This window comes from Danio aesculapii, chromosome 19 (genome assembly GCF_903798145.1).
Source record: "Danio aesculapii chromosome 19, fDanAes4.1, whole genome shotgun sequence".
In the NCBI taxonomy this organism is placed as follows: domain Eukaryota; kingdom Metazoa; phylum Chordata; class Actinopteri; order Cypriniformes; family Danionidae; genus Danio; species Danio aesculapii.
Genome location: NC_079453.1, coordinates 46,563,477 through 46,576,054, shown reverse-complemented (window position 1 = coordinate 46,576,054; position 12,578 = coordinate 46,563,477). Strand labels below are relative to the sequence as shown.

Below are 12,578 nucleotides of genomic sequence, written 5' to 3'. Positions count from 1 at the left end.
ATTTGATACTCACCTGATCTCTGTTTGCTTCCAGTTTTGTCCAGCGTTTCCAGTGTCCTGTCTGAGTTGTGTGTATCGTCAGTCTGTCTTCCCCGCAAGTCATCTGGTGTGTGCATTCGGTCTTCCTCAGTGTCTGCCATCCATCCTGCTCTAGAGAAGGACAGTTAGATCATCCCGAACTTCATTTACTCTTCATTCACCATTGTTATCCTTCTATTGCTCCGCTGTTATAATAAACTTCGTTCACCATTCACTCACCCTGTTTGTCCGTCTGCTTCCCTAACAAGATGTTGGACTGAAGCAGCTGATATTCATTTACACTGAGGAAGGACAGAGAGTTGCTGAAGAACTACTGAGAGATTTGAGCTGCTGTCTGGGCTTTCCATGTCTTTCTACACCTTCCGTTCTTCGTGTGTTCAATACGTTTTCCCTGTGTCATTTCATTTTATTACACAACTTCATTTGTAAACTAAATAGATTTGTTTTCTTTGAGTATATGGATTTCTTTGGTTGTTACCAACATTTGGTGAAAATTTCAAGTTAATAGCACCTTTCGAAATATGTTTTCCGAGAAAAATGGTGACGTGTTCAATACTTATTGCCCCCGCTGTATATGAGGGCCTTTAGTGTACAAAGATGATACAGAATCATCTACAGCTAATATGAGTCACGTTCTAGAGTCTGGTCGTGCACAATAAGGACAAAGCGGATTTCCTATACGTTTACAGAAGCTGATGGATCCCGGGATCAGTGAGACAGAGAACACTTTGAGCCACTCGGTACTGAAGTGGGAGATTACAGGAGAATTGACTGTCTTTGTAAAGACTCAGAGCGTATTATCAGAGAACTCCGGCCAACGCATTATATCTTATCTGGCTTCATTTGAAATATCTTCACTGAATAACTGAATATTATGTTGAATTATATGCTGTCCTTTTTATAGCTAAGTTTGACCTCATCATTTACCTTGCTTAAGCAGTGTGATACGACAGGCTATATTAACATATGTAAATCCGTATCTCTGTATATATTACCCTAGAAATCTATTTCTGTGTATATACACTCACCAGCCACTTTATTAGGTACACCTTACTAGAACCGGGTTGGACGCCCTTTTGCCTTCAGAACAGCCTTAATTCTTCATGGCATAGATTCAACAAGGCACTGGAAATATTCCTCAGAGATTTTGGTCCATATTGACATGATAGCATCACGCAGTTGCTGCAGATTTGTCGGCTGCACATTCATGATGCGAATCTCCCGTTCCACCACATCCCAAAGGTGCTCTATTGGACTGAGATCTGGTCACTGTGGAGGCCGTTTGAGTATAGTGAACTCATTGTCATGTTCAACTCTGACCCTACCATCTGGATGTCGCAGCAGAAATCAAGATTCAATTCACCTATAGCGCATGTCTTTGGACTTGTGGGGGAAACCGGAGCACCCGGAGGAAACCCACGCAAACACGGCGAGAACACTCCCAGCCGAGGCTCGAACCAGCGACCTTCTTGCTGTGAAGTGACAGGGCTACCCACTGTGATGCCCTTTATTTTATTTCATTTATTTTTTCTCAATTGCTGTTACGGCCCAATATGTGTTTGTTTTATTTCTAATGTTGTTTTATTTAACTTAATTTAACTTATTGTAACGTAATATTATTATTAAATATATTTTTTATTTGTGTTTTTGCCCTAAATATTGTTTTTGATGCAATAATTTATAATGTACAGTTTGATTCAGAGAGACAGAACATGTGAACTAATTTGTTTTCTGATTTTGTCTGTAACTCCGACTAATATGCATCATCAAACCAAATAAAAACATTTTGTTTATTTGTCCACAGTTCCTGATGATGTATTTGCCCCGAACTACATCTGGAAGGGCTCGTACAACTACAAGGGAAGAAAGCAACCAATGACTTTGAGTATCACAAGCTTTAATACAACCACGGGTAGAGTTAATGTCACGTTAACAAGCAGCAACATGGAACTACTGCTTTCAGGTCAGTTTACTGCAAAAATCACTTTTATAAGGGGTTTAAGCACAGTTGTGTGGCAACAGTGTGTGATTTTAGCCAGTCTCTCATGGTTAAACAAAAAAATTATTCTACTTTTATAATCACTCTTAATAAAAACAGTCTGCAGAAACATTTTGATTGACATTCTCCTTTTGTACATGTAATCAGAAGGAGAAAGTCCCGCCTACTAGTGATGATCTCTTCCTCGTTAGCATAAACAGGTCTGAGTGAGATGCAGCCGTCTGCCGTTAGAGTTTTGAATGACACATAGGTGTTTGTAGCTCCGCCCTCTTCTGAAAAGAGCTCAATCTCATTTAAATTTAAAGCCACAGTCACCAAAATGGCACAGTTTTTATCAAAGCCTAAATGGGGCAGTTTCAAAGAGTTAAACAAGATTATTTGTGTGGTATTTTGAGCTGAAACTTAACACACACACTCTAGGAATGTCAGAGACTTACTTTACATGTTGTAAAAAGGGCCATAATAGGTTACCTTTAAACTGCAGATTACTCCATCTGACCAAACACATGATATAGGCACAGCAAAACACCGAACACGTGTTTCCGCTATCACACGATCTGATTTAATCCATCAAATTCAAGGAGAGCGCTAACGAGTTTGATCATTAGAGCCACTGTACCTCCTTCCAGTCTTTATAAAGCTGACATACGCTTTACATCATCTAATTAATCTTGGATTCTGCTATTGGCCAGCCATCAGGAATGATCACTGGAGAATAAAGGTGAATAAAGCGCCAGTCACTTATGACTGATGAGAAGCAGCAACTGATTGATAATCAAGCGGTTGGAGACCTGACCAGGAGCAGAAAGCTCAAATCTTACATTGGCTGCACTCAAAAGCATGATTTTTGCTGCTTGTTCAAATTACTTATTTAAAATGACCCGATTCAACAAAATTCTTGATATTTTCGGGATAACTTAATTGCTTTATGTTCAATCCGCTTACATTTGTAAAAGCAATCAAGTTGTTAAATGATTTGTTTTAGGATAACATGATGTGTTTGTTCGAACTACTTATTTAAAATGAGCTGAAACATTACACTTATTGAGTTTTTTTTGTGACAACTTAATTGTTTCATGTTCAATCCACTTAAATTTGTAAAAACTAATGTTAACTTAATGTATTTATGTTGTCCCAACAAATCGATTGTGTGGAACCCAGCATTTATTACAGTACACTCCTCAAATTCATCCCAAAGACACATATTTACTGCCTTAAAACTACTAATATTTAAATACCGTATTTTCCGCACTATAAGACGCACCAGATTATAAGACGCAGTCTCAATTATGCAGTCGATTTCTGTACTTTATAAATATATATATATATATAATTATTTTTCAGGTTTTTCACCTTTATTGGATAGGAAAGTAGAGAGAATTGACAGGAAAGCATGGGGAGCAGAGAGAGGGGAAGGATCGGCATAGGACCGCGAGGCGGAATCAAAGTCGGGTCGCCGTGAGCATGTGTCGACACACTAACCACTACACCACTGGCGCCGACGTCTATTTCCGTACTTAACGCATGCATAAGGCGCACCGTATTAATAGGCGCATGCTAAAACATAGGTTCTACAGAAAACGGTGATGGAAGCAAAACAGTGAGTTTGGTTAAAGTTTGTTCTACTATTTAACAATACACTCTCATTATTATTTAATCTATCTTCACCCACAAATCCATCAAAGTCCTCATCTTCAGTATTTGAATTGAACATCTGGGCAACTTCACCATCAAACATGCCGGGTTCCCTGTCATCATTGTTGGAGTCAGTCTCATTGCGAGGTGTCTGTTCAGCAATGATGCCGGAAAGCTAGCACAACAGATACCTAAGCCCAGGCATCCATTCACATATGGTGGCGTAACTCGCCCGGCACTGCCTACCAGTCTTAGTAAAAATGTGTTCAGCTTCTGTCATCCATCGCTCCTACGCCGCTCGCAACTTTACTTTGAACGCCCTGTTCACAGCAGTGTCCAGCGGTTGGAGTTCTTTTGTTAATCACTGCCAGCATACGTAGTGTACGTATTACGTCCCTGTGTCTGCGGGAAATGCTCTGACAGTAAATCAAGCAGATCGCTTACCAAAGTCGCACAACAACATTTTTTATAGATTTTAGAACTCACACACAAGACACAGCGGATTATCGCGCACGTACGATTTTTGACAAAATTTAAGGCTCTTAGGTGCGCCTTATAGTGCGGAAAATACGATAGTTATTATGTTTAGATCTATTTTTAACCATGTAGATGTTACAAATTTAATCAAATTGCTAATAATAAATCTTATATTAAATCTATTTCTGTATTATATTATTATATCTTATAATTAATCTATTCAATAAATCTATTATTTTAACAATAAACAATCTTTGCACTGCATAAATAATGTTTCTGTAGTTGTTTAAAAACTAAAGTATATATAAATAATGCGGCATACTACAATTTAAAGCTGTAAAATGGGTTTCATAATTCATAGTCATGGCATTAAATGTTGCATGCCCTGCATACAAAGAAAAAAGAAAAGAAAATGAATATATTTCTCAACATTTTGTTTTTCAGTACAAATATGTAAACATTCTGAAATCAAGACACATTTAATTGGGATGCAAAACTTAAAAAAATGTATGTATGTGTATATATATATATATATATATGTGTGTGTGAGTGTGTGTATATGCATATGTGTGTGAGTGTGTGTATATGTATATGTATATGTGTGTGCGTGTGTGTATATATGTATATGTGTGTGAGTGTGTGTATATGTGTGTGTGTGTGTGTATATATATATAAAGGTATATATATATATATATAAATATATATAAATGTGAATATATAAATGTGTATATATATATGTTATGAAGCGGACAGGAGACAGAGGTAAGGAAACGTTAGGGTGTTTATTAAATGACAACAAGGAGCACATGAAGGATAGCCAGGAGGATCAGGAATGATGTTGGGGTCTTTTCCTCCGTGGCTGGGTAACAGGAATACACGAGGATGGACAGCACACACCAGATACAGCTGACAGAGGATGACACAGACTTGGAAGGACTGGAAGACAGGACGATTCGGGTGGACCAGGAAGACTAGGAGGAATACAAAGAGAACAGGTAAGTAAAGCGTTTGTTTTAGCTGAGGATGACTACGCTGAGTGGTCGCTCAGTTGTCCGCTTTCGTCGAGACGAGCCCGGACAATGAGCGACTGGAGTGCTGTGCTTTTATCTGGTGCTCGTGAATGTGATGCAGCTGTGTGCTCATTAGAAGTCAGGTGATGGTGATCTTCGTGAGTGGGGATCGTGAGAGCCTGACCAATCCGTGACAGTACCCCCCCTCCCCAGGGCCCGCTCCTGAGGGCCGACACCTCCGACGCCGTGGTGGTCTCCCTCTGCCTCTAGGCGCTGGGAACTCAGGGTGGCTCTCATGAAACTCCACCATGAGACTAGGATCGAGAATATCAGCTCTGGGAACCCATGTCCTTTCTTCGGGGCCGTACCCTTCCCAGTCCACCAGGTACTCCAACTGGCCACCACGACGTCGGGAACGCAAGATCTCCTTCACTGCGTAGACGGCTCCTTCTTCTAGGAGCAGTGGAGGAGGGGGTTCCTCTTCGTGGTCAGGCTCTGTGGAGGGAAGAACAGGATCGTGATAGGGTTTCAGGAGTGATACGTGGAATGTAGGGTGAATACGGTAGTGAGAGGGTAATTGTAGTTTGTAGGTGACGGGGTTAACCTGTTCCACGATGGTGAAGGGACCAACAAATCGGGGACTTAACTTGCGAGAGGGCAGTCGCATGCGTATGTCCCGGGTGGATAGCCACACCTTTTGTCCGGGTGTGTATCTGGGTTCTTCAGACCTTCTTCTATCGGCGGTTACCTTGCTTCGACGGACTGCCCTCTGCAGATGTTGATGAGCCTCGTCCCAGACTCTCTCGCTCTCCCGGAACCAGTGATCCACTGCGGGGACATCAGATGGTTCGCCATCCCAGGGAAAGAGCGGTGGTTGGAAGCCCAGGACGCACTGGAATGGCGTGAGTCCGGTGGAGGGTTGCCGCAGTGAATTTTGGGCATATTCTGCCCAGCCCAAATACTGGCTCCAGGAGCTCTGGTGACCACTGCAGAAGGTCCTCAGGAACCGTCCCACCTCCTGAATCTTCCTCTCTGTCTGCCCGTTGGTTTGGGGATGATATCCAGAAGAGAGGCTGACGGCCACACCTAGGAGCTTGAAGAAGGCTTTCCATAGACGTGAGATGAACTGTGGACCTCTGTCCGACACAATATCTTCTGGAATACCAAATGACCTGAAGACTTGATTAAAGATATTGTCGGCTGTTTCAAAGGCTGTGGGAAGACCTTTCAGAGGGATTAGTTTGACAAACTTTGAGAATCTATCTACGATGACTAGAATACAGGTATTACCTTCTGACGAGGGGAGGTCAGTGATAAAGTCCACTCCTAGGTGTGACCAGGGACGGTTCGGAATCGGCAAGGGATGGAGCTTTCCAGCGGGTAGATGACGTGGGCTCTTGGATTGGGCACAGTCCTTACAGCCCTGAACATATTGCCTCACATCCCTTGCCATGTTTGGCCACCAGAATCGTTGGGATACTAGCGAGAGAGTATTGTTGATCCCTGGATGTCCAGTGCCTAGCGAGGTATGTAAGGAGTGGATCAGATCTACCCGGTGTTCAGGTGGTATGAACTGCCGATGAGGAGGGCATCCCGGCGGAGCAGGGGCTTCCGGAGTGGCAACGACTGGAGGAGCGTTCCAGGTGATCGGACAAATGGAGATGTGTTCGGGAAGAATCTTCGTTGGGAGTTCTTCATGATCGTGATGCTCGTGTAAACGAGAGAGAGCGTCTGCTCTTAGATTCTTGGGTCCTGGACGATAGGAAATGGAGAAATCAAAACGTGAGAAGAAAAGTGACCATCTGGCTTGACGTGGACATAGTCTCTTGGCCTCTTTGATATATTGGAGGTTTTTGTGATCTGTGATCACCTGGAACGGATGTTTGGCTCCCTCCAACCAGTGACGCCACTCCTCCAAGGCTAGCTTGATTGCTAGAAGCTCCCTGTCTCCTATGCTGTAATTCTGCTCCGCCGGGCTCAACTTCCGAGAGAAATAGGCACAGGGATGCAGTCGGGGCGGTGTATCATGATGTTGGGATAATACTGCCCCGACGCCGGTGGTGGATGCGTCCACTTCCACCACGAAAGGAAGATTTGGGTCAGGATGAGTCAGGAGTGGGGCCCTTGTGAACTCCTTCTTAAGAAGGCGGAAGGCTGCGGCTGCTTCTTTGGTCCACTCCAGTCCTTTGGGTTTACCCTTGAGGAGATTAGTGAGAGGTGATGTAATCCTGCTGTAGTCCTTGATAAACCGTCTATAAAAGTTAGCAAACCCAAGAAACCTCTGGAGCTCCTTAATGGAAGTGGGTTCTGACCAGGATAGAACAGCCTCAATTTTCTTCCCATCCATACGTATACCGGTTTGGTCAATGATGTATCCCAAGAAATGAATCGACTTCTGGTGGAATGAGCATTTCTCCGCTTTGAGGTAGAGGTGATGTTCTCTCAATGTGTGTAGGACCTCCGCAACGTGTTGGCGATGTTCGGCCTCACTCCGGGAGTAAATGAGGATGTCATCTATGTACACTATTACAAAGTGGTGAAGAAACTCCCGGAGGACTTCATGAATGAAGTTTTGGAATACGGAGGGGGCGTTGACCAGACCGTAAGGCATGACCTCATATTCATAGTGGCCAGTAGGGGTCACGAATGCTGTCTTCCATTGGTCCCCCTCACGTATTCTTATCAGATTATACGCGCTGCGGAGGTCCAATTTAGTGAAGACTTTAGCTTCTCGGAGCTGTTCCAAAGCGGCTGGTACCAGAGGAAGGGGATATCGGTATTTTACTGTACCGTTATTTAGGACCCTGTAGTCGATGCATGGACGCAGCCCTCCGTCCTTCTTGGCCACAAAGAAGAAGCTTGAGGCGGCTGGTGATTTTGAGTGACGTATGTACCCCTGACTCAGAGCCTCCCTTATGTAATCTTCCATTGCCTGATTCTCTGGAAGCGGAGGGCGGGTAGATCCTACCTCTTGGCAACTGGGCATCTGGAACTAGGTCGATCGCGCAGTCCCATGGCCGATGCGGCGGTAGCTGGGAAGCTCTCTTGGGGCAGAAGACATCATGAAAGGAGCTGTACTCCTTAGGAATGTGGATAGACTGCTTCTCAGGAGGACTCTCGACCGATGTTGTAAACAAAGAAATGGGGTTCCGACCTTGAAGAGGGAGATTTGGAAAACAGGTAGGTGTACATCCAGATCCCCATTTCTTTATCTCTCCTGTGCCCCAAGAGATGATGGGATCGTGCTTCACCAGCCACGGGCGCCCTAGAATGATGTCCATATTTGCACCCTCCAGAACCAGAAATTGAATCCTCTCTTGATGTAACAACCCCACTTGAAGAAGGATGTCTTCGCATTGTCGATGGATACGGGTCGAAGATCGAGTGCACTGGGTTATCGGTTGTATCTGGTATATATGCGAGGACGCCTCAGTACGTAGGTGGAGTTGACGACAGAGGGATTGGGAGATGAAGTTCCCTGCTGACCCGGAGTCGATGAGGGCTGTGACAAGGAGAGAAATAGAGGCAGTAGTTATTTGTACGGTGGTAGTAAGTGGTTTACATTGTTCAATATTCGTACTGAATACACTCACTGAAGTCCGAATGGGACGAAGGGGACACTCCATACGGGTGTGTCCACTGACACCGCAGTATAGACACAGACCCCGGGTCAGCCTCCTCTGTCGTTCCGCTGATGTCAGTCTTCCAGACTCTATTATCATGGGTTCTGGTTCTGGAGAGGCTGTTGACTCAGGCGATTGGAGGAGTGCAGACGAGGGGGTGATGGTGTCCTGTTGATAGGAACGGAGACGATCGGAACATCGGAGAGAATGTTGGATGAATCTCTCCAGACCCATAGTATCATCTAATGTGGCCAGCTGGATTCGGAGAGTGGGTTCCAAGCCGAGCCGGTACGTGGTCAACAACGATCTCTCATTCCATCCACTTGCAGCTGCTAGAGTGCGAAACCGGAGAGCATATTCCTGTGTAGATAGAGTACCTTGCTTTAGATGATACAGCTGCTCTCCAGCGGCTACTTCCCCATCAGAACGTCCAAACACCTCTTTGAAATACTCCGTGAAGGTAGTGATGGAATTCATGACCGGCCCGGCTTGGTTCCAGATCGTCTCAGCCCATTTAAGTGCAGGCCCAGAGAGTAGTGATACGATGTAGGCGATCTTTGACTTATCTGTGGGATATAGAGAAGGTTGCATTTCGAATATGAGGGAACATTGTAACAGAAAACCATTGCACTCCCCCGCTCCGCCTGAGTAGGGCGCTGGTCGGGCCATGGGACTGGAAGGAAGGGCCGAAGAAGAAACTGTGGAGGCGGAAGTGCTCGGTGCTGGTGGTGCGTTGGAAAGTGGAGCTGGTGGCTGTAGAATCCGCTTCAACTGGCCCACCAGCTCTTGAAAGTGATCGGGGGTGCTCATGTTGTCGTCGTTACGGGTCCGGGCTTCTGTTATGAAGCGGACAGGAGACAGAGGTAAGGAAACGTTAGGGTGTTTATTAAATGACAACAAGGAGCACATGAAGGATAGCCAGGAGGATCAGGAATGATGTTGGGGTCTTTTCCTCCGTGGCTGGGTAACAGGAATACACGAGGATGGACAGCACACACCAGATACAGCTGACAGAGGATGACACAGACTTGGAAGGACTGGAAGACAGGACGATTCGGGTGGACCAGGAAGACTAGGAGGAATACAAAGAGAACAGGTAAGTAAAGCGTTTGTTTTAGCTGAGGATGACTACGCTGAGTGGTCGCTCAGTTGTCCGCTTTCGTCGAGACGAGCCCGGACAATGAGCGACTGGAGTGCTGTGCTTTTATCTGGTGCTCGTGAATGTGATGCAGCTGTGTGCTCATTAGAAGTCAGGTGATGGTGATCTTCGTGAGTGGGGATCGTGAGAGCCTGACCAATCCGTGACAATATATATATATGTCTTGATTTTTCAAAGTTAAGTGAATTGAGGCTTAAAATCTGTAGATCATTTAATATTTCTTTCATTTAGCATTTTTGAAGAATATTTTTGCTGACTTTAATATGTCTTTATAACTAATCCCAAGCAAGATTATTAGTTAGTTTTTTTTTCATTAATAGGCATTTTTAACAGAGTTCCCTTCAAAATAATATTTCTTGCCTTGCTCATAAAAAGCTCCTTAAATCATGTTTGTAAACACAAAAATGCAGAAACCCTGTTATAAGATTATTTTAAATATCGCCCTTATAATACAGAAATATGAAACAAATATGAAAAAATGTAAAGATTTTTTTTAAATATGAAAGCAAAACTGGCAGTACTGGTGCTGGATTTCGAGTCACAGAATCATTTATTTTCTGATTTGTTCAAAGGTGTTAATTCATTCAGCTGTTTTGCTGTGCATTGTTTGAAACTGCTGAAATTATTAAAAATATCACTCATATTTGTGAAAACAGCTCATATCTTTACTCTTTCAGGTTATCATATTAAAAACAATTGCACATGAGGGCTTTTTTTACAGTCATATCTTGAATTTCAATTTAATTAGTTTTCATTTTAATGTGTTGCATCATTAGAAATTAATATAGCTGTTTCCCCAAAACGTTGGAGCGTTTTCAACCATAATGTTGAAGGCAAAATTATCATTTATATTGAAAATTTTATTTCAAATATTCCCCAAGTGCTGATTAATGGAGAGATTATTTTCAACATAATAGTTTTAATAACTCATTTCTAATAGCTGATTTCTTTTGCCATGATGACAGTACATAATATTTACTAGTCATTTTTCAAGATGCTAGTATTCAGCTTAAAGTAACCACACTATTATGTCTTTCTTTTCTTTTTCATTCCTTTAAAACCTGTTTTAACACATTTTAATCTGTCTTTCATCATTTTTTATTTGTTGTATACTTATTTTTTATTCTTGTTTATGTAAAACACTTTCAATTACCATTGTGTATGTAATGTGCATTCGTTCTCTTTCCTTCAGCTTAGTCCCTTATTTATCAGGGGTCGCCAAAGCAGAATGAACCACCAACTATTCCAGCATATGTTTTACAAGGATGCCCTTGCAGCTGCAACCCAGTACTGGGAAACACCCATACACTTTCACATTCACACACACACTCATACACTACAGCCAATTTAGTTTATTTAATTCACCTATAGTGCATGTTTTTGGACTGTGGGGGAAACCTGAGCACTCAGAGGAAACCCACGCCAACACAGGGAGAACATGCAAACTCCACACAGAAATGCCAACTGGCCCAGCCAGGACTTGAACCAGCAACCTTCTTGGTGTGAGGCGACAGTGCTAACCACTGAGCCACCATGATGCCCTCAAACTCAATTGAAACTAAACTAAATAAAAGTGCAATTTAAAGGCTTAACTAATTAGGTTAACTATGCAATTTATGTTAATTAGGTACGTCACTGGACTACAGTGGATTTTTAAGAGGGCTAATAATATTGACTTTAGTTATTTATTTTATTCCAAGCCAAACTTAAAGAAACAAGACTTTTTCCAGAAGGAAACAATATTCAGAAAATCATTGAAAATCCTCTGTTAAACATCACTCAGGAGATATTTGCAAAGGCATTAAAACTCCACAATATTTCTGCCTTCAACTGTACAGAATGTACTAGGGTTGGGTCGATAGACGATGCCGGCTCAGTATAGTGATGTCTATCGCCCAACCGCGATCTTCCGCCCCGCCCCCTTTGCAAACCCGCTGACGAAAAATACACACTTAGGCCCCGTTTACACTAATACGTCTTAGTCTTTAAATGGAATATTAGAACGAAAATGATCCACATCCACTCTGGCGTTTCACCTAGCGTTTCTGAAAAGCCCTCCATCCACACTATTCCACTGAAAACGCACATCTCGTGACCACACACACTGTCATGCGCTCGTCTGAGCTCAAGGCAGTGCACGTCAGACAGTTTATCAAGGATGTATAGCTGGATTGCGTCTCACTATAGTTGTTAAACGTGATATTTAATTAATCTTGTCTCTAACTAACGACTTTTGAATCTATCAGGTAACGTGTCACAGCGTCAGCACACTGCTTCACTCTTTCACTTTCACGCTTGTACTTAATCATTTTAGTGAAGACCTCAGATACTGTTGGTTGTGCTCCTTTTTTACCAACCAAGTTTGTCGACGCCATTATAACGACACAGATCACTCTGCCTATTCATGCCAGAGTCCTATGGTAAAAAGTGATTGACAGCTGGTAATTTGTGTGTGGCTTATCTTTATTTATTTATGATTTGGTTATCGGGTAAACAAAGACTATGCGTGTCATGTATTTGAAACGATAGGCTACAAATAATTAATTAGTTATGAATTAATTATTTACCGCCGCCTATGACGACGACGCCATTGTCCATCGCAGTGTTGCACATTAGACATCATACGATGCCAAATC

The 12,578-nt window shown here is 42.9% G+C and overlaps 1 protein-coding gene across 1 annotated transcript in view; it reads left to right on the top strand.

The window, feature by feature from the left end:
* The window catches only part of csmd3b (CUB and Sushi multiple domains 3b), a 1,051,207-nt gene that overhangs the window by 1,026,976 nt on the left and 11,653 nt on the right, over positions 1 to 12,578 (top strand). Inside the window, exon 66 of the mRNA XM_056479206.1 lies at positions 1,844 to 2,002. Within this exon, the coding sequence (XP_056335181.1) occupies positions 1,844 to 2,002 (159 nt within the window). The remainder of the gene's footprint in view (positions 1 to 1,843; positions 2,003 to 12,578) is intronic.